This window comes from Apteryx rowi, unplaced genomic scaffold, assembly GCF_003343035.1.
Source record: "Apteryx rowi isolate R43461 unplaced genomic scaffold, aptRow1 scaffold_498, whole genome shotgun sequence".
Taxonomy (NCBI): domain Eukaryota; kingdom Metazoa; phylum Chordata; class Aves; order Apterygiformes; family Apterygidae; genus Apteryx; species Apteryx rowi.
This window is the reverse complement of record NW_020450758.1, coordinates 413124-432059: the sequence shown is the minus strand read 5'-3', so window position 1 is coordinate 432059 and position 18936 is coordinate 413124. Positions and strand designations below refer to the sequence as shown.

The 18936-nt window shown below is 47.5% G+C and overlaps 1 protein-coding gene across 1 annotated transcript in view; it reads right to left on the bottom strand.

Annotated features, from left to right (window-relative positions):
* SLCO2B1 (solute carrier organic anion transporter family member 2B1) overlaps nt 1-18936 on the bottom strand; it is a 52641-nt gene that overhangs the window by 8301 nt on the left and 25404 nt on the right. The window contains exons 7-10 of the mRNA XM_026079269.1: nt 11536-11644; nt 4713-4877; nt 2534-2726; nt 1525-1684 (exon numbers count right to left, since the gene is read on the bottom strand). Of these exons, the coding sequence (XP_025935054.1) occupies nt 1525-1684; nt 2534-2726; nt 4713-4877; nt 11536-11644 (627 nt within the window). The remainder of the gene's footprint in view (nt 1-1524; nt 1685-2533; nt 2727-4712; nt 4878-11535; nt 11645-18936) is intronic.

Below are 18936 nucleotides of genomic sequence, written 5' to 3'. Positions count from 1 at the left end.
TAGGCAACTGGCACTATGAAAACTCAACTCTGCTCGCATTACAGTGGGCAGGCAGGGAGTACCAGAGGAAAAGGAGCACAGGACAGCTAAATAACCCTGGCCAGGTCTCTGCAAATCAGAGGGAAAGTCAAGATCAGAGCCCATTTCTCTAGCCCCTACATCAGGACTCTCTCCACTAAATTTCATACAGACCCTCGGCTTGATCACTCGTACTTATGGATAGGATGCAAACCACAGCCAGACCATGGCATTTTACCCTGCACATCTGAAGGCCTRTGGGTGGAATACCATGGAAGCTGGGATAGAAACCATGCTAAATGTCAGTGCTATATGAACTGGGGCAATGATTCATCTGGGCTTGACTTGCCCAGAGCATACAGAATTACTACCTGGGTTCCCGAAAGCAGGATTTACCTCCTCTCTCTTCATCCCTATGCATGATCTATAGATGCCTGGTGTATACAGCGGCAGGCAGCAGAACTAAAACAAGTCACATGATGGAAACACCCATTTCTTCTCCTGTAGCTATCATCAGTTGTGTGTTTTCAGCTGGCATTCCCACCCCCTTAGGAGAAGGAGAATATGGGCTGAGTGCAGTTTTGCATTTTGCTGTGTAATGCCTGATACTGCGATAGTCCATGTCAGTCTGAGCATGGTTAATACTGGTGCTGTGCAGAGGAACATCTGCTGGCAGCATGGGCAGAAGAAATGGAGCTGGTTAGGTTATTTGAAAAATTCATTCTAGGCTTCAAGCAGGATTTTGGGTCAAGCCCAAGAAAATACTGTTGGGTGAGCAGTGTGGGCGGTACCTGCTGCAAGGCATAGGGGTTTCACAGAATTTCACAGAACCTGCCTATATTGGGAGCCTGGTTTCCATAGGTCCCYATTCAGGGAATACAGTTGGAGAAGTTCATAGCAGGAGCCTGATGTGGGTGGGCATCCCTTGAGTACCAGAGGAGTCCACAGAGGCTGGCTTCCCAGTCCGGGTGGGTCACACTAGGTGCTGTGATTAGCCGTTCCTTCCATTCCTGCAAGTCCTCCTATGCCACCACAGGAAACACAGCTAAGAAAGGAGACCTTGTAGGTCCCAGTTCAAGGATGAAGGGAATGCAGAAGGTCCTTGCATCACCCATGCAAAAAGTCAGCTCAAGCTGCTGGGTAGCAAGGGAGATATTACAGCTAAGGTGTCCTATGCAAAGTCTGGCCTGGGGTGAAGCAGCAGATGGGGAAGGACACACCAGAGTCCTGAAGGGTTTCTACCTGCTGCCTTGGATGAGGACCTGCGCTGGAAAGGGCTGTGTTGTACTGGAGAGTGCTAAGAGACACCTTCTGCGAGGGGTTTTCCTGGGACATTCTCAGTCTTCCCCTGCTCATCCCACAGCCCAGCACAGGCTCAATCAGAGGAAGAAGCTTGTCCAACACTAACAAATGTCAGAGAACCTAATTGCCAGGCTTAAGCACTGCATTGGTCATCCCTCATTAGCCATCCCAAGCCAGGACACTAACGCAGTGGGAATGACTCACCAGGACTGAGTTTTTAACGTCATCAATATTTACAACGTCACAGCCAGCGTAACACGGTGAGATGTATTCAATAGAATCAGAGCCGCAGATGGGGTTATAGGCTTTCTCGGGGCAGTTACAGTGAAGGTTACACTCCAAAGCATGGTGTCCAAATTCAGAGCTGTGACAGAAAGAAATATGTGAATATATTAGTGCATGTTATATGAGCATCACTAATATATACTTTATATAGAAAATAAGAGATATGTATGTCAGGAGATACGTATGTAGACATTAGTAGAGAAACACTTGATTGCTTAACACAGAATCTTCCACATATGTAACCTCTAAAACACCCACACAAATTCTGTTATGAACCCTCACAGCCTTTGTTCTGCCTGGGAAAAGCAGCCTGACCACAAGTGGTCAAGAGACTCACCCACTTGTTTCATGTTGAGCATTCAGCTCCCAGTGTGGGGTCCTCAGCGTAGTGTAACACCGTGCTCTTGGAGGCGGTGGGCTTCCCTCTCAGGGCTCGATCCAACTTTGTGGAAACCTCAGGAAGCTGCCTGAGGGGATTTACAGGAACTTGGATCGAGCCCTAAGAGAAGACCAAGTCCTGCCTGCACTCCAGCTGTGCAGCAAAGTAGCCACTGCTTTGAGGGTATTCTCCCAGGGCTGGCTTCTTGCCAAGTTATTAGCCCATGAGTAATATTCTGCACATTCCAAGATGGAATTTTAATCTTGTGTTGTTTGTGCCAAAAATGTGTTTACTTTGTGTCAATGAAGTTAGAATGAGCAAGAATGCAGCAGATTCACCGTTTACCCCCAAAACGTTCATTTCCAGCCTTGTTCTATCACCATTAACTGTTTCTCATAAGGGAATAACCCCAATTCTGGGTATTCTGTTTAACTTTTAAACTCCCATCTCAACTCTGAAGAGTGCAACAGGAGATGGCAATGCCCACAGCCCTGAAGATGAGACGCAGATCCACTGCTGGTCACCTAACTTAGCTTGAGCTCTTGGTACCTCTCACTGTAGGTGACGCCAGCGACCTTCTGCGTTGGGCAGCCAAGGAAGAGCAGGGGAAAAGCCAGGACCACGCAGAGTAACGTGCCAAGGACGCACAAGGCGCCGCACTGTCTCAGGGACATCTGGAACCTCTTCATGATGGCGCCACCCAACACAATCCCGACCATCGCCCCGGGGATGTTCACAGCACCTGGGGGAAGGCACCAAGAGCAAGAGAGCTGAAGTCCAAATGGTGCTGCGATCTCTCCGCTGCCTTCCTTGAGGAGCCGTGTCCCTGAATGGACGCGGAGCCAGCTCATTTACCAAAAAGCAGCTCCCAGCAACAGCATCTGGAGCACCGCTAGCTCTCACAGCGCCTTGCAAAGGAAGCATCAACACCACATTTTGAAGATGGAGCAAGTCAAGAGTGCAGAGATAAAGTGCCTCGTTTCACCTAGCAGCCCAGGACTAAGAGTTACAGCTTGAACCTAGATCTTGATTTTTATCCTCTGAACCTTGAGTAAGAAAGAGGAAATAACCATTGGCCCATTTGCAGTGAAGGCCCAGAGGATCTGTCGTCAGCTTCCTAGTGTTCAGCATCAGTAATCTGGAAGGGACCAAAGTTGTTTTAGCAAAACTTGTGGAATAATGCTAAGATCAGAAACAGCAGTTTTGCAAGGATGGCCAGATCCCACTGCAAACAGGCTCCTTTCTGTATAGATGAATGGAAGATCTAGGGACCAAATCACCCAAACATAAGGTCCCAGTGAAAAGCTAGAGTTAATCAAGCAAATGCGTTCTTTCAGTGTATACAGGAGAAAATATCAAGTAAACTTGGAGAGAATACTTTATTTCTGCATAATGAAACTGTTGATGGAATAATGTGTCCACTTCTGGTGTCATCATTAAAAAAAAGTAAAGATTTCTATGAAAAACTTGTAGTTTTGAAAAAAAAAAAAACACTTTACAATGGGATACCAAAAAAGCACGACCTATTTTATTCAATAAAAGATTAACAGGGAGGTTGCTTTCAGTCCACAAATACCTACACAAGGAAAGGATTTCTAACCAAAGAAAACTTCTTAATCTAACAGAAAAAGGCAAAGCRAGATTCAACAGCTGGGACTGAAAGCTGGATAAATTCATACAAGAAATACAGTGCACGTCTTTACCACTGAGGGCAAAGCAAGCCCGGGCACGACTCAGTAGGGCCATACCAGTGGAAAATACCACTGCTTCATGGTTTCTGACTATATTTAGCCTGCTACGGGGCTTTACCAGTCTGTTCTCTTCTTCCAATCTGTTCACTGTCTTCTGATTTATTTGTTAAAGATTTTAGAAAATCCTTACTCTGAGGAATGCATACTATTTGTTTAAAAACATTGAAAATACTTCTGCATCTATTGTCTAGACCTCTGAACTCTTCAGCTAGTCTGACTTACTGTAAGAGTAAGGCTTTATTCTTTATGTTTTTATTATCATGATAAACTTGCACAGTGAGATCCCAGCCCAGGACAGGATATTACGGATGCTACAGCAATACAAGTCTAATCTCACAAGAACATATGCTGCTTAAAATTTCATCCTTTCCTTTGTAACGATATCAACTGTTACGAGCAATTAGTTTAACTGTAGCAAGCTTTTTGAAGAATCTATAAAAGATTAATACAACAAGTCTAATTGGTCTTCTTTTTCTTGATGTAAAATGTTTGCATGCATTTTTGCAGTTTTTCCTTTTGTTTACTATCTACTTCTTAAAATCCACAGAATCACAGAATCACAGAATGGTTGAGGTTGGAAGGGACCTCTGGAGATCAACTAGTCCAACCACCAATACCCTTAACCCAGTGACTAGTGTGAACTAATTCCTATCAAAAACACGTACACAGCTCAAATCTGATGTTTCCTTGTTCCTCTGACGCAATGAGATGATGTTTTCTCCCTGATTATAGTGAACAGCTTTATATAACAAACATTTCTCCAGGTCTCGCAGGGTTTTATTATAGTGAGCTCAGATTGCAAAGTAAAGGAAGGAAGGAAATTAGTACCTGAGAAATCACATAGGCAGAGACCTGGTGTAGTATATGTCTCCAGACAATGGGAGGAGACTGGCAGTTCCAGAGGAAAAGGCGTTTCTTAGATTATTTTCTAAGTGCTCAAAAGCTGGCAAGTCCCTGAGCGTGACAGCAACACTTACCGATGATCATGTTGGCAAAGGATGCTGTGAGGGAGAACTGTCTTTCCAGGAACTTCCCCATGAATGTCGCTAAACCAGCAACCATGGCAGAGAGGTTGACCTGAGCCAAGACCACCAGCAGGTAGACAGGATGTCGGAGGTTTCTCAGCAAGACCAGGGGAAAACCTGAAAGGAAAAGAGGAAATCTGCTACACACAGAAGGGGTGAAAAGCAAAATATTGCTCCATGGAAAGCGGAAAAACTTCACATTTCCTTGGAATTTTTGAGTAGAATGAGCTATTTTGTATCCCTTCCTGGTGAGTTCTTAAGAACATTTGCTACCCACTGGACACAGACTAGAAAATCCAGTCAGGTCCTAAAAAAAGGAACAGGTATTCCTTAAACATAAAGCAGATTTCATCTCAGCTAACACCAGCCACCTGGAGTGAGGTGTCCTGTTTAAGCTGTCTAGGCTCCCCTACTGATAAGTGGAGAGAGAGGGGGAAGAAGTTGGCAGCTCATCCCATTGGCGCCAGGAATTCGTCATGGGTCGGTGAATTAACGCCAGGGGTTAGTTGTTGAAAAAGATGAAGCAGCAAAAAAGATTTTCAGTGAGAAACATATCCAGCCTCAAAGTGAGCACGAACAGAGAATAACTCCTCTCTGGACRCATCCCACCCTTCCCGAGCTCATCTCTGTGTCTCAGTTAAGACACATTCGATTTGCTGCTAAGGTTGATCACGTTTATTTTCTGCTGAAGCACATTAGATCTGGGAACAGCTCTAAACACATGTGCACAGACAATGTATGAAAGGTCTGAGTCATACATAAAACTCTTAGAGGCATGCCAGTAAACTCTGAGCAAAGCCTATTAACCCAAGCAAATTGATATTGTACCTATGTGCATTGCAGCCGGCACTTGCGTGATAGGTTCAAGAAATACTCAGCATCTTCTGCTAATGCAGAGGACAAATTTTCTGCCTTCTGTTGACATACCACCTCCGTAAAAAGTCTGCTCTAAAAATGCTCTATGCCCACCAGGACCCTGGAGGAGACCCACATCCTCAAACGGCCATGTGAGAGAAACCCACGGCTCAACCTCAGCGCTGCAGCCTCATGAGGGTTCATTCTCCTACGCTTGCGCTCTCACCATGAGGCCATACCCCAGAGCACACGGATTTTTATTTAGGGCTGCCAGGGACTTACTAAGCCTTAGGAGAAAGGCAAGTGGCTCCGAGATATTTTTTCGGCCTCAGCTGAACCTCTGTAAATACTATTAATCTCTCCTGCCTTCAACGGACAGACTGTACCGGGTTGGCTGAGAGCAGCATGGAAAACAGCACCTTTATCTCCCATTACCCGTGGGCAAATCCTGAGGGCTGCACTATGTTATTATGCTAGTGTTGCACATGCAAACTCACCCTGCAGGGACCGGGTGTTTGCCTTGGTAGGACAGAGCAGAGACTGGCACCACATCTCAGATGCGATCTCTTGTAGCGTGTGTATATTATATTAACCAGCATTGACTGAGTGCAAAAGCTGCTACAAATACACACCATCCAAGTAAAATCARCTTCTCATTTCCTCACCCTGAAGCTTTCTGCAAGACTTCTGCTAAAACACACTTGAAAAGTGGCTGGGAAGCAATTAAAGGTTAATTTCCTTGTTTGCTGCATTTGCAATTCCAGCGTCCTTTTCATTTCCATCACACAAATGCATTTTTTGATTACGGGCAAGAAACACTCTGACAAATTCCCCAGTGGCTGAACCCTTGCTGCTTGATAACAGACATCTTCAGTCTGCTCAGCAAAGACAGCTCCCRCCGCCCCCACCGCTGCGGGAATCGGAATGCCTGGCACTGACGCCCACCAGCTGGAATGATGCTGTTTCCCAGCTCCGAGTGATTTACTCTTCATGCAAAGCCTGAACCCACTTTCTGCTCATGCCTTTGCTCCCCCTGAACCACTGCGTTCCTCCTTGCTCTTCGTCCAGCTTCACGGCTCACAAGCAAAGGGCACAGCTAAGGGCGACTTCCAGACAAACAGCTGATGAGTTTCCCAGATGAGAACGCTACAAACCAATATGCTGGAGCAGAGATAAGGAATTAACAAGGAAGGATTAATGCAAGGGCCTGCCATAAATTAATGGTGCTAATTCTCAGTAATTCACAAACARTTGGGAAAATCTTTATATCTGCACCAGCACAGATGCGTTGAGGGAATGCACCTGGGACAACCATCAGGCRTTTGCCTGGAAGTCGCCCTGAGCTGGGCATTTGATTTAGTTGGCCGCAAAGTTACTCCAAAAGCAAAGGTCCCTCTGTGGCTGCGGGAGGGAGCCTTGTACACTCTTGTTAGGCTCCCTGCCTGCTCAGCACTCTTCTCTTAGGGTTATGCAAACAGCTAAGTGCATGGACACYGGGGAGCATCAAACTCAGGGCACTAGAAAGGGTCCAGGAATGCAAGACATGGCATTCAAGGACCCCAAAATACGGACACGACAGAGAACTGGGAGTGTAGCAGTTAATGAATAAGYGAATGAGCTGTGACGATAAGTCTGTGGTAGAAAATGGCCCACCTGCCACAGCGGCATGATCTAGAGGAGACCAAGGTCAGCTCCACAGAGGGGAGGTGATTTTGCTCTCAAGTATCCACAGAGCTATTGCTTTTTGAAGGATATTCCTGCCTAGTTTTTATCTTAGATGTGTGGGAAATATGAAACCTCAATAAGCTTGCTGAAAAATCTCCTGAGAGTTAATCCAGGGTTTTAMACAAGGCACTTTCACAAAGAGATATTTCTTTTCCCTAGATATTTGTGGTCTTTTCAATCAAACTACTCCCCCTCTCCCACCCCAAATCAGAGCTCTGAAGCTATGGCGGCAAGCAGGTGTAGCCTTCACAGTGGATTGCTGTCCTTTGCAATCACCATCTCATTAGAAATCCAGTCCTTCTTTTAGTAACAGCCCAACTTCCTCCCTTGAACTAAAAGCAAGTGGGAAAAAAAAAATCTTAAAACTTTAAAATAATAATAAAAAATCATTGAAGCCATCTTTAGGCATCATAGAGAAACAAACAAATCACAAGCCCAGTATTTTAATTGCTTTGAAGATCACCCTTAATGGATTAATTCCTAGTATGTGCAGCAGGAGCTAACCATCCTCCCAGGTGTTTTCAGCAGACACCTGGAAATTAGCAATGGAAATGGCTTAAAGCTAGCTAAATCCCCCCTTTTTGATTACTGTGAGCAGTTCCAGTGACTGCAGAAGGAGCGCGYGTGTGAGTATGAGGAGCAAGGTGCAACCCAATGTCATCCAGCGCATCTGTGCGAGAGCCAAGATCGTTCCCCACAGTGCTCTGACTTCCCCAGTTTTTAATAACTCCAGTGACTGGAGCCTGCTCACTTCTCGGGTAATTGACCTCATTGTTTGCAAATGTCCCCAAAGCTTTGCTTGAATATTTATCCTGTACACAGCTCCATCCTGTTATGGCTGGTTGTTATGAATGGAAAAACTCTTCCTGTCCTTGAGGCATGCTTCCCGCAGCCTTGCAAACTGCTCTCTGTGCTCATCACACCTTGTCCCAGAAAGATTCAAAGCTCGGTGGCGGCTTTCAGAGACATCGAGAAAATGAAGCAGCTCAGGGAATGGACTCTAAACCATCCTCGTTTTGTTCCCAACAAAGTCAACAGCAAAAATTCCTTGAAGCCTCATTTTGCTCTCAGTTATCTCCATGTGCACTGAAGCAACAGAACAAGTGACACAACGCCTTTCCTCCTCCATAATCATATTTCATGTTGCATCATTTAAGCTGAATTATGTGACTAAACAGCGTTTCTGAGCGTCTCTTTCTCCTCCAGGTCAACTTAGTAATTTAAGGCTCACTTCAACCAAGCCCTTAAGAAAATTAACTTCTAAAAGTATTCTTCAGTGTTATTCTGCTCAAGGAGCAGCCTCAAGTACTTTGCTGAACCACAGCCTAAACAGCATCTTTCTCTCCACCTGGAATTTCCCCTGTGCTTCGGCCAGGTCCAGAGAGGYGACTGCCTTTCCACCACACATCAACGCCGGAAGGAAAGCTGTCCCTGCTCTCTCCAGCTTGACAGGCAAAGGGATTCTTTCAGACAAGAAAAGCTGCCTTCCTCCCAGGTGGACTATTTCTCATTCTTTTTCAAGTTTGCRGCCATCTTACAGCCCTGCCACCCTGGATGGCCCACGTGAAAGTATCAGGCCAGTTTTCAACATGCTTTAAGTCAACTCTGAGCATATCGCTTGAGCAAACGCAGCGCTAGTGCTAGTATCATCTCACTGAAAGTGGGTGAAGATCTCCAGATAAGCCATTAACAAAACACAGCCYTAATCTCCAGGGCCCTTTTACAACCCACGTACTTGCAGCGTTCAAACTCCAAGCAGAGAGAGAGCATTTTACAAGAGACGCAGGAGGAACAGGATTAAAATATCACAGGGGAAATCTGAGACGTATGTCAGAAAAATCTTGTGCAGTCTCTGCCTGGGTCCTAATGCCTTTCTTCATCCCCATCCCACGACCCACAGCCACGGCACAGCCAGCTGCACTTATGGTCTGGAGCTCCCCATCCCAGGGGTGACACCAATGCACCAGGTAGCTCCGGGTACGGGGCTGTCCATGAAGGCTTCCCTGGAGATGCAGATGGAGCAGTGAGCAGATGAGGTCCAAACCACTTCTTCTTGCCAACAGCCACGTCCAGCCCTGGGCTCAGCCATTTGCCCACAAAATTAATGTGTTTTTTACAAGACAGGGAAGAGCCACAGGTACAACACCGAACTAATTAAACTGATTGCTTCTTCTCTTGTAAGAGATTATGGGAAACTGCATTAAGAGATTATGGGAGACTGAAGTCTCCTAAACGCTCCTGCGTGTCTGCAGAGGGGGGTTCTGCCTGCACCATGTGGAGGTGCTGGTGGCAACCAGCAACCCCAAGGAGATGTGTTTCAAAGCTTTCGCTGCACGACCTGCTCAGTCCCAGCCTGTGGAGGTGAGCAAAGCTGCGCCCCTTTCCTTCAGGAGCCAGTTCAGTGGAACTAAGATGCGGTATAAAAAGGCTGACTATGAATATGGCATAGGAATCAGATTGTTCTCCAGCATTTCTCCAGCACATTTCGTTCTGTTTCCTCTCTCTCTCCTCTTTTTTTTTTTTTTTTAAGCAACAAAAAGTATAAAATTTCAAGGTGATTCCAGTTGGAAAATCTCCAAATGCTGTTTTCATAAACCATTGCATAGAGAAGAACAGTAAAAACAAAGAGGCAGGAACATTGAATGAGAGAAAGAAGAGGGGGAAATCACAAACCTGCRGGCAAAATTCTCTTTCAAGTGACCCCTAGACGAGCTAGGACTGAAGCCTTTTGACTTCACCCACATTATCCCAGTTTGCACCATCACACACGAGCTACCGTCCAGCTTCTGGCTCCAGGGGGCATTTTGTCAGGAACGGATGGCAGAATAAGTGTATTTGCTAGGTGTCTCGGGGGGTCCCTGTCCTGAGCAGGGGCTCTGGCATTGCTCCTACCACTATCCGATATTTGAAAGACACAGCGATTTCAGGGGGATTGCTCTGCTGGCAAAAGTTATGGACACTTGGTCATTTGCAGGGCTTTAGGGCACAAATTCTCAAAATCAGGGACGGCAGCATCCTGATGTGAACCTTGAGTCGAACTCACAGCCCTAGCAGAGGCAAGGTATTTCCCTCTGTCTTCACCCAGCAGCAGGCAGCTCATTTTTATTCATTTTTCCAAGGCAAAGAGCAAAGCGTCGGTGTGAAAATCYCGTCCGAGCGCTACAAATCTGTTCCCGCGCGATAGCTTCCCTCACCGATGTGCTTAGCATACAGCGCAGCACACGGGTTTTCTAAACCACCGCGCAGCAAGGTCAACAGGGCAACAACCCCCCCCGACTCGTCCTTTTAATTTGGCATTAGGCTAGCAAGCCTGTGGTGCAACCAGCAGGATAAAAACCTACCCACGCTCATCTGGCTGTGCGTGCCCTGCACTGACCTTAATAAAAAAGAGAGTTTCCAATAAATTAAATGGATAAGATTCGGGAAATATGGAAGGAGCCAACATGGGTTAACTTCAGAGGATCACTTTTCTTAAGTAATTGCTAAAGCACCAAGTATTTCCTTGAAAAAACCCTCAGCAGTGGCTTCCGCAGATTAAAGCCCAGCTGATTCCCTTCAGCATGAGAGCCTTCCTGAGGCCACTGGTTTCTAAACAAGCCAATTGAAGCGGATTAAGTTCACCCTGCACAAACACGCCGCTGGTTTGAATTGCTCGGACGCTGGCTGCAAGGAGCACCAGCCATCCGCAGCGGGACAGGGCAGCGGCCGGGTCTGCTACCATTACCGGCTTTGAAAGAAGGGGACTGCGAAGCGTTTTGGAAAATAAGGGCTGCCAGTGCTGCTGGRGGTGCAATTTCTGCTATGACCCGGGAGAAAGTTGAGCAATAGCAGCCGGCTGGCGCGACCCGAGGTGCAAACCCCTCTGCTAGCTGGGGGGGGCTCTTCCCACTCCCTTGGCTCTGCTCGGTGCTCGCCATCCTCTTTCCTGGCTGGCTTTGGGCTCCTGCAAGGCTTCAGCCTCACGGTGGCAAGTGTTTTCTGGTAGTGGACTGGGAAGAAGTCTGCAGATTGGATTTAACCCGACGGCATGCCTAAGCGGCATCTTGAGGGTTCCTCTAGGAGCACGGGGAGGAATGCTGCTTTTCCTCGCTCGCGTTGCAGCCTGAGCGCTGCCAGGCAGCCGCGGGGTGTTCGTGCAAGCGGAGAAATCGCCTCCCAGCTCGAGGGCGGGAAGCGGGGCGATGCATCGACTTACATTTGATGAACTTGGTTAGAGACATGTTTTGCATGTGTTCGGATCTCGACCGAAGCTGGCTGAGCGCATCTTCGCTCTCCTTGCCACGACTCTCCTCCCCACTCGCCACCTGGGGACAGACGAGAGAGAGAGGCTGTCACTCGGTGGCTTGCCTGCCAGTGTGTCCCCTGAGCTGCCTTGCTTTTCCCACAGCTGCATTGACGAGAGAAAGGAGAAAATCTCCCTCCTGGCCTAGCCTGCCGCTGATGGGTAAGGACAGGTAACAGCCCATGTTTGCCCAGAGCTGGAAATGCTTCCAAGGTTTGCCCATGGTGAAAGCACGGATCCCTGTCCCGGTGTCACGCCTGCGGGACGCGGGACTGAAGGGGCTCGCCCCGATGTCTGCATGGACAGGGAAGGAGCTGGTTCCCCCCTTTCCCAAATTTAATGACTCACACTTCATAAAGACCAAGTCGGGCCATTACCCAGGTGCAGAACACTATGTGCACAGCTTCGATTAATATGGAAATTCAGGAAATGCTAGCCTTTTGCACCAAAAAGGACTGTTACCCTCTGGGAGCTGCTTTTTTTCCCCCCAGAAGGTCTGCTTGGTCAAGGAGAGGCAGGCACAGAAACCCCAGGAGCAACACGCCGAGACCTCAGGGCAGAATCCACCCAAAGGAGGTTAAACATACCCCAGTTTGGGGTGCAAGATGCATGTTTCCTCTGAGTCTTGGTGCATTGAGCAACAAGCTGCAGTGCCTTTGCCCCCATCACCAGCAATTCCTGCTCACATTTGGCATTTTAGCCATATCTTTTCTCCTGTCGAATAACAGCAGTAGGGACTGGAGCTCCTGTCCTGTCCCTGCTGCGTGGAAGGGGCCAGGTCTTGCAGCTGCCCCTTCCTCCTCCTCCTCCTCCTCCTCCTCCTCCTCCTCCTCCTCCTCCATTCACGGGAACTGAGCTTTGTGGCTGGAGGTCACACAGCCCTGGCTGCCTCTGATTACTCCTCTAATTGAGTCACAGCTGGTGCTAATGGCTCTGCACCTATGCTAATCAAGGAGCCTGCAGGACCTGGGTGTCACGCTGCTGCCTCCAGCCAGATGCGCCTTGTGCGCAATTTTGGCTCAAAAGCCAAGAGGGTCTGATGGAAGAGGAGAGGCAGAGGATGGGGGGGGGGGGAGGAAGACTTGGGCTGCCTAAGATCATCCCTGCTTCCATCAGGAGCTGGCCGAGTGTCTCAGGCAAGTGTCCAACCTCTTCAGTGTTTGGTTCCTGCATCAGCAAGAGGGAGGCCAAGTGAGGGGAGCGTTTCTTGGATGTGCATTGGATCCCCTGCCCTATAGACTTTTAAGGAAACCACTGGATGGACTGCCCTAATTAGATTAGATTTGTTACTATACATGTATAATAGCAGAAAGTGTCCAGATGGGAATGCGGTTTTTCATGGAAAACTGCAGCTTATTCTTAGCTGGTCAGCCAGAGCCAGCAGATACATTTCCAACATATTACCCTCAGCTCAGCAACGGCGCTGTTGCAACTTCTGACAGAAAGTTGGTGCAGGTCAAACAAATGAATTCCTTCAATAGGAATTAGATGTTCTTAATTCACAGAAAGAACTGGACAGCTTGTTGGCTAAAATCATCTCTTTTTCTTTGAAAACGAGACTCATTGAGTATTAGGAGCTCAAAGTGTCCTGCACTGAGAATGCCACATTCCCTTTTCAAAGAGACTCTACAAGACAAAAGTGAAATTTGTGAAACTCCCTTCACAGTTTCGATTGGTAGAATTTGGAGACTAATACATTTTTCAAATGCAAAAATAAAATCCAGCTTCCTTTCACTTTTCGATTAGGGCTACAGGGTCTCTCCCTGTTTCTTTCAGAAGCAGAACCATAGGTCTGAACGCTGCACTATTTTCCAAAAACACATTCAAGGTGTTAGTGTCTGTGGTTTTCTCAGATTACGGTTGTTTTTATTTCCGAGAGGTAACAGCGTGCTGGGCACTGTCTGCACATCGAGGGGAAAAAAACAAACTCCCCAATCTTCAAAAAGTCCCCAGCCCTGGATTTCTTTATACGAGCTGCAACCCGTCACTCCGAGTGGGCGATTTGGCACACCGGAGGCCGTCGGAGCAATGCTCCGGGCTGGCCTTTTGACGTTTCCCTGCCGTCTGCTGCTGCATCTTGCCAAACAAAACCAAACAAACAATTAATAACAGGGAAAACTTCTTGCAAAACTCCTCCGCGCTTGGATTTTTCAGAATTAGTCCTTGCAACAGAGCAAGTCTGAGAGCCTGGAGAGGAGCAGGACTTGCTTTTGCAGGAAAAGCGAATGAAGGTGGCTTGCCAACAAGTCCCACTTACACCTGCGTGGCATTGCACCTGGGAGAAGGGCAGCCACAGGCTGCGGCAGGCTTGGTTTATTCAGATGAACCACAGGAAAAAAGGATGAATAACCCTGCCAGTGGCAGAGAGGTTTTCTTTGCTTAATTTGGGGCTTCTGCAGCATTTCCCTCTGGCTGAGTAGAACCTGGCCCTCTGGGCTTAGTGAAAAATAAGGTCAGGGATACTGTTTTCATATTAAACAAACAAAATGTAAAACCTCATCGCTCCAAAGCCCCAGCAAGTCAGAATTAATTTCTCTCCCGACAAGGTCATGCTCCCTGCAAACACCTCATTATGTTTTCTCCAGCAAACGTGGGTCCCACCAGCGACCCTATTTCCTACCGAGTTAAAATAACCAGTCTGCAGGCACCTTGTTCACATGAAAGGCAATGATTATTTTTAGCCATGGTTTGTGCCTGTCCGTAAAGCTCCCTGGGGAAAATCCGAAGGGAGACCAACCCATTCCAGTAACACAGGCACTTGCATGCTGTTGCCACCAACACACCCACATACTTGGTCACCAGGTGCTCCCCAAATAATGCTATTTCTAGATCACCTTTGCCAGTGCCGTAGGAGCTGTGCCAAAGAAGCGATGGAGCACCGCGGGCTCACGGAGGGGCTGATGTCTCCATGYGGGAGGTGGGAAGCTGAGGAGCTGCTCGAGCTAGGAGAGCCCAAGGGAAAGGTTTCCCGACAGATTCTTAGATTTCCCCATCCCGGCTCTTTAACCTTTCTTCACTGATAACCTACATATGAGCAGGGTTTTATGAGACTTCCTTGTCACTTATTTTCATTTCAGCTTTTCACGTCCATTGGAAGCACCCCAGGTCACTGCTGAATAAATGCGAGAGGATTTGTATCCGATGGACAGTCTGCCTTGAGACAGAAATTGCAGAAGTTATTTTCCACTTCCTTTCTCTGTTGCAATTGCATAAAGACTCTGCCTGTCCAGAAGAACGGCCGTGTCCCTGCCCCATCGCGTTCCCACCGCGCTGGACCTGAAAAATTCACCAGGACCCCTGGGAGCTGAGGGGCCACCTCCAGGCACAGCTGTTAGCTACTCAGATCCCGCAAATATTCTCTGCAGGATCCCGCTGATGCCAGCGGGCGCTGGGTGGTGTCAGGGCAGAGCAGGAGGCTCTTAGGGCTTTGCAGGTTTGGGCACGCCGGTGCAATCCTGAGACACACCCGAGAGCAGCCTGCTGTGCCCTAACAGCACCAGCGTCCATGGAGCATCGCAAGGGCAAGGCAGGAACGCTGCTGCTGCTGCTGCTGCGTTTTATGTGCCTGGGTTTCTCTTTGCTACTAGCCTGCTGCTTCAAGAGGCGAAGGACAGGCATTGCCTGGATCTCATCAAGTGATATCATCCCTGGCAGGAACGGGGCTGCCCAAACATTTGAGCTAGCAAGGGCATGAATAAACGTTTTTCAAGGTTACTCCATGTCTGCAGCTGCCCTCCTGTTTCCAAGCGCCAGGTGCTTTTGGGGATGGAACGGGTCAATCCGCTCGGCAGGCCTTTCTCCTAAATTTTCCAGGTCCCTGCCCCATGGCTCAAGACATTGCCTGGATGGACGGGTTTTGCCCTGGCAGCTTGGGTTAGGATGACTTCCTAACCCTCTGCTCTGCTGCATCAGTCTCCTCCGAGCCAGGGGCTGCAGGTCCAACTTGGTGTCCCCCTTCTGATCCTGGGCATCTGCTCAGACCGCCCGGGGCAATTTAAAGCAAAATCTGGAGAGACAGACGCATCTCCCATGGGGCCGGAGCAGAAATCCCAGCAATTCACTCCTGCTCGGCCACCACGGAGCCACTGCATTGCTGTGCTCACTGCTCACTCCTGCCCTGGGTTGGATTGCATTTCACGTCCTGCCAGCCCCCACTGTGAAATGCCCTCAGAAATCCACGTTTCGCCCATTAGCCAACAGCAAAGGATTTCATTTACTGGCTTTTTCCATCCTGTCTCAGAGGAGACGAACCTGCCCCTTCTGTCTCCCCCATTAGTAACATTGAGGAATGAGCTCTCAGCTCCATCCGTCTCCAGCAGGATGACGTGAGCTGTGGGTATTGAGCACGAACGGCACAGCCTGCCGCGAGGGCACCTGCCTGAGCACAGTGAAGCTGTCTGCTTATAAAAATAAATGTACTGGATATGCCAAGCTAGATGGRGCTTGTACTCTGGGGTAAATTGCGTGGTCTTCAGCTGTAACGTTAGGTTCCCTTTGGTTGCTTTGCTGTGACACAGTGAGGTACCTTTAAAGAATAAGACATTAATTATATTCATAGTTCCTTTCAATCCTGTTTTTGCACTTCTCTAAATCCAAGTGGAAGTGCCACATGTGAATCTTTGAGATGAAGAAGGATCTGACACAAAAGGGGCGTAACCCCGTTCATCTCCTCTGGTTTGCACCCACAGGCCTCCCAGAAGTTTTCTGCTCAAGGAAAGATGTGCCAGGTGGGAAGGGGTGGAAAAGTAGTGGGAATTCTGGCAGCATCCTCACCTAATGGTACTTTWAAGTCACAGTGGAAACACATTCTTTCCAGGTTTATAATCTCATTGTGTGCTTCAAACACAAACCCTTGTCTTTCTCCTTGCCTTAACTGAGCCTTTTAGGAGGAGATATGGAACATACATCTTGTTTTATTTTGTTTTATTAGCACAACCGAGCCTTGGATTATACTTGAAAGTGAAAATGAACGGATAAACAAGATGTGCAACAAATTCTGGAGGAAAAAGTAACTAAAGAGATAGAGATAAATGGCAAGATGGGTCGTCTTGTATTAGGGGTTGACAGAGGCACATAGATTACAGCAGCCTGCTCTCCCTACTCCATAACATTATAAATAAATAAAGGGAATGCAGCAGATCAAATAGCTTTAGGMTTGGGCAAAGCAGAACATACACCACCACATGGGAAAGTGTTAGTTAAACTGGAGAATGGGAAAATTAGGAGAGTAAACACAACATTGCTAAATAGGAGAAAAGAATGGGGTGTCCTAAAGGGGACATACTGAGCTGGTGTGAGGTTCTGGTGAGTTCCTYGGTGATTCAATACAGAAGCAATCTTACTTGATATTTACAATAATCTCCCTGGCGTAGTAAGAAGACATGCACTGTTTAATTTGCAGAGGAGAAGGAAGGTTGGAGCTGTCCATACAGAGGAGGCTGAGGTACCATATAGAAAGARCTAGGCAACCGGAGGGCTGAAGTAATAGGAACAGAACAAAACTTAACAGTGTGAAGGGCACAGCCATGTGCTTGGGGCTTAATAACAAACTTCAGCTGCACGTCTGAAATTCAGCAGTTGGAAATGAGAGGAGAACGGCAAGTATGTCCAGTTCTCTCTCCCCATAAGCATATGGTGCAGCCACAGAAGAAGTAAATGGGATATGAGGAATACCAAGGATGGTGTTCCCAGGAGAGCTGGGGAAGTGCTGACCTCGCTGCAGAGCTGGTAGGGACCAGATCCGGACCGGAGCATTGAGCGGCAGTGAACCACATCGGGAAAACTGGATTCTGACTGGGACAGGTGAAGAGCAGSGCTCCRGGGAYGGAGGACATCTGTGASAGYGSAGGACACATCGAGCTGTCTTGCTAGGCTCCCTAGCCCAGCAAAATGAAGGCTGGGRGGAGATTCACTTACTTTTTATCCACGCCAACATGGCAAAGAACAGGAAAGGATTTAATTAGGATTAGGGACATCATGAGGAGAACAACAAACTAAAGGCATAAAATATAAACTGGAGGATCAGACAGAGCTTTGTAACATGCAGGGAGGTTAAGTTTCTGAAATCGCCTTCTGGTGAGGTTTGGGAGGCAAACGCTGATGAGAGAGTGATATCTAAAGAGGATTGCRTAACAGGGAGCCTGGAAAGGACCAGGACTTGTAGACCTGCTTCCCATAAAAACCATCCGAGTTTTCTCACGAAGTGTCTGTTTGCAAACGACATCTGCTGACATTGCAGGAGAGGCTTTGTCAAAGCTTAGAGGAAGTGTCATTCACCCCCCTTTTTACAGCTTTTGGGTGATGGTTTCTACAGGACTTTGAAGTGTCAGGAAATGAAACTTGAACCAGGAGATGACTGGGGGTGCAGTCATCTTGCACATGAGACACGATGAACAAGGGTAATGTTCCTGCTTTCATTTAAGGCACTAACCGAACTTTGGCTATTTGCCAACTGGGAAAGGCTCAAATGCTGTAGTTCCCCACAATCCAGGACACAGCCTTGTGCCAGGTAAGACAAATGGTTTGGACTCCTGGGAGGCAGYATTAAACTGGGATTATTAGAAGAATCTGGTCCTGATTTTAAACAGTTTGTCAAATAAAAGTCTTTTCCCTTCATTCCCCACCTGAGATCATGACAACTTTACAGCTTTGTTGTGACTGTCCCTTGAATAAGATTTTTCTGGGCACTTCAGGGCTAGAAAGTTACTGACAAGTTAGAGCAGCTACGAAGGAATAAAAATGTTCAGGGCCTGGTGTGACTGATTTATGAAATAAGACTGAAAGAGCAAACTCCCATTATCATTAACATTGTTAACATTAAGTGCATGAGTCATTCCAGGAACTTCAAAGAAAGAARCTATAAAATAAAGGTAAAGCTGAAATGTGGTTGTAGAATAACCTAGATTTGTCTTGGCTGGTTGGAGGAGGCAAATAAATCTCCAAAAAGACAGAGGGATGCATTATTATACAATGTTTGTTGGATAATGTACACTGAGAAGGATGCTCCTTGGTCTGGAGAAACCACCAAGGGCTGAAATGAGTTGTATAGACCAAGCCAGGAGAAAGGAAGCAAAATGCAAAGGAAGAATGAAAATCAGAGAAAAGAAATGGTGTTTTTGGCAGTGAGAACAACTGAGCCATGCGCTGGCCTCTGCTACTTTGACGGCATTTGGTGGACTCTGCAATGGAGAAACACATCTGCACCTTTGTGTGAACGTGTTATTCCCAGGCAGTCTCATGACCTGCTGGGACATATGTAGTCCCAGGGGTCTGCAAACAGCAAACAGCACGAGGGCCAACAGACCTGGAATGCCT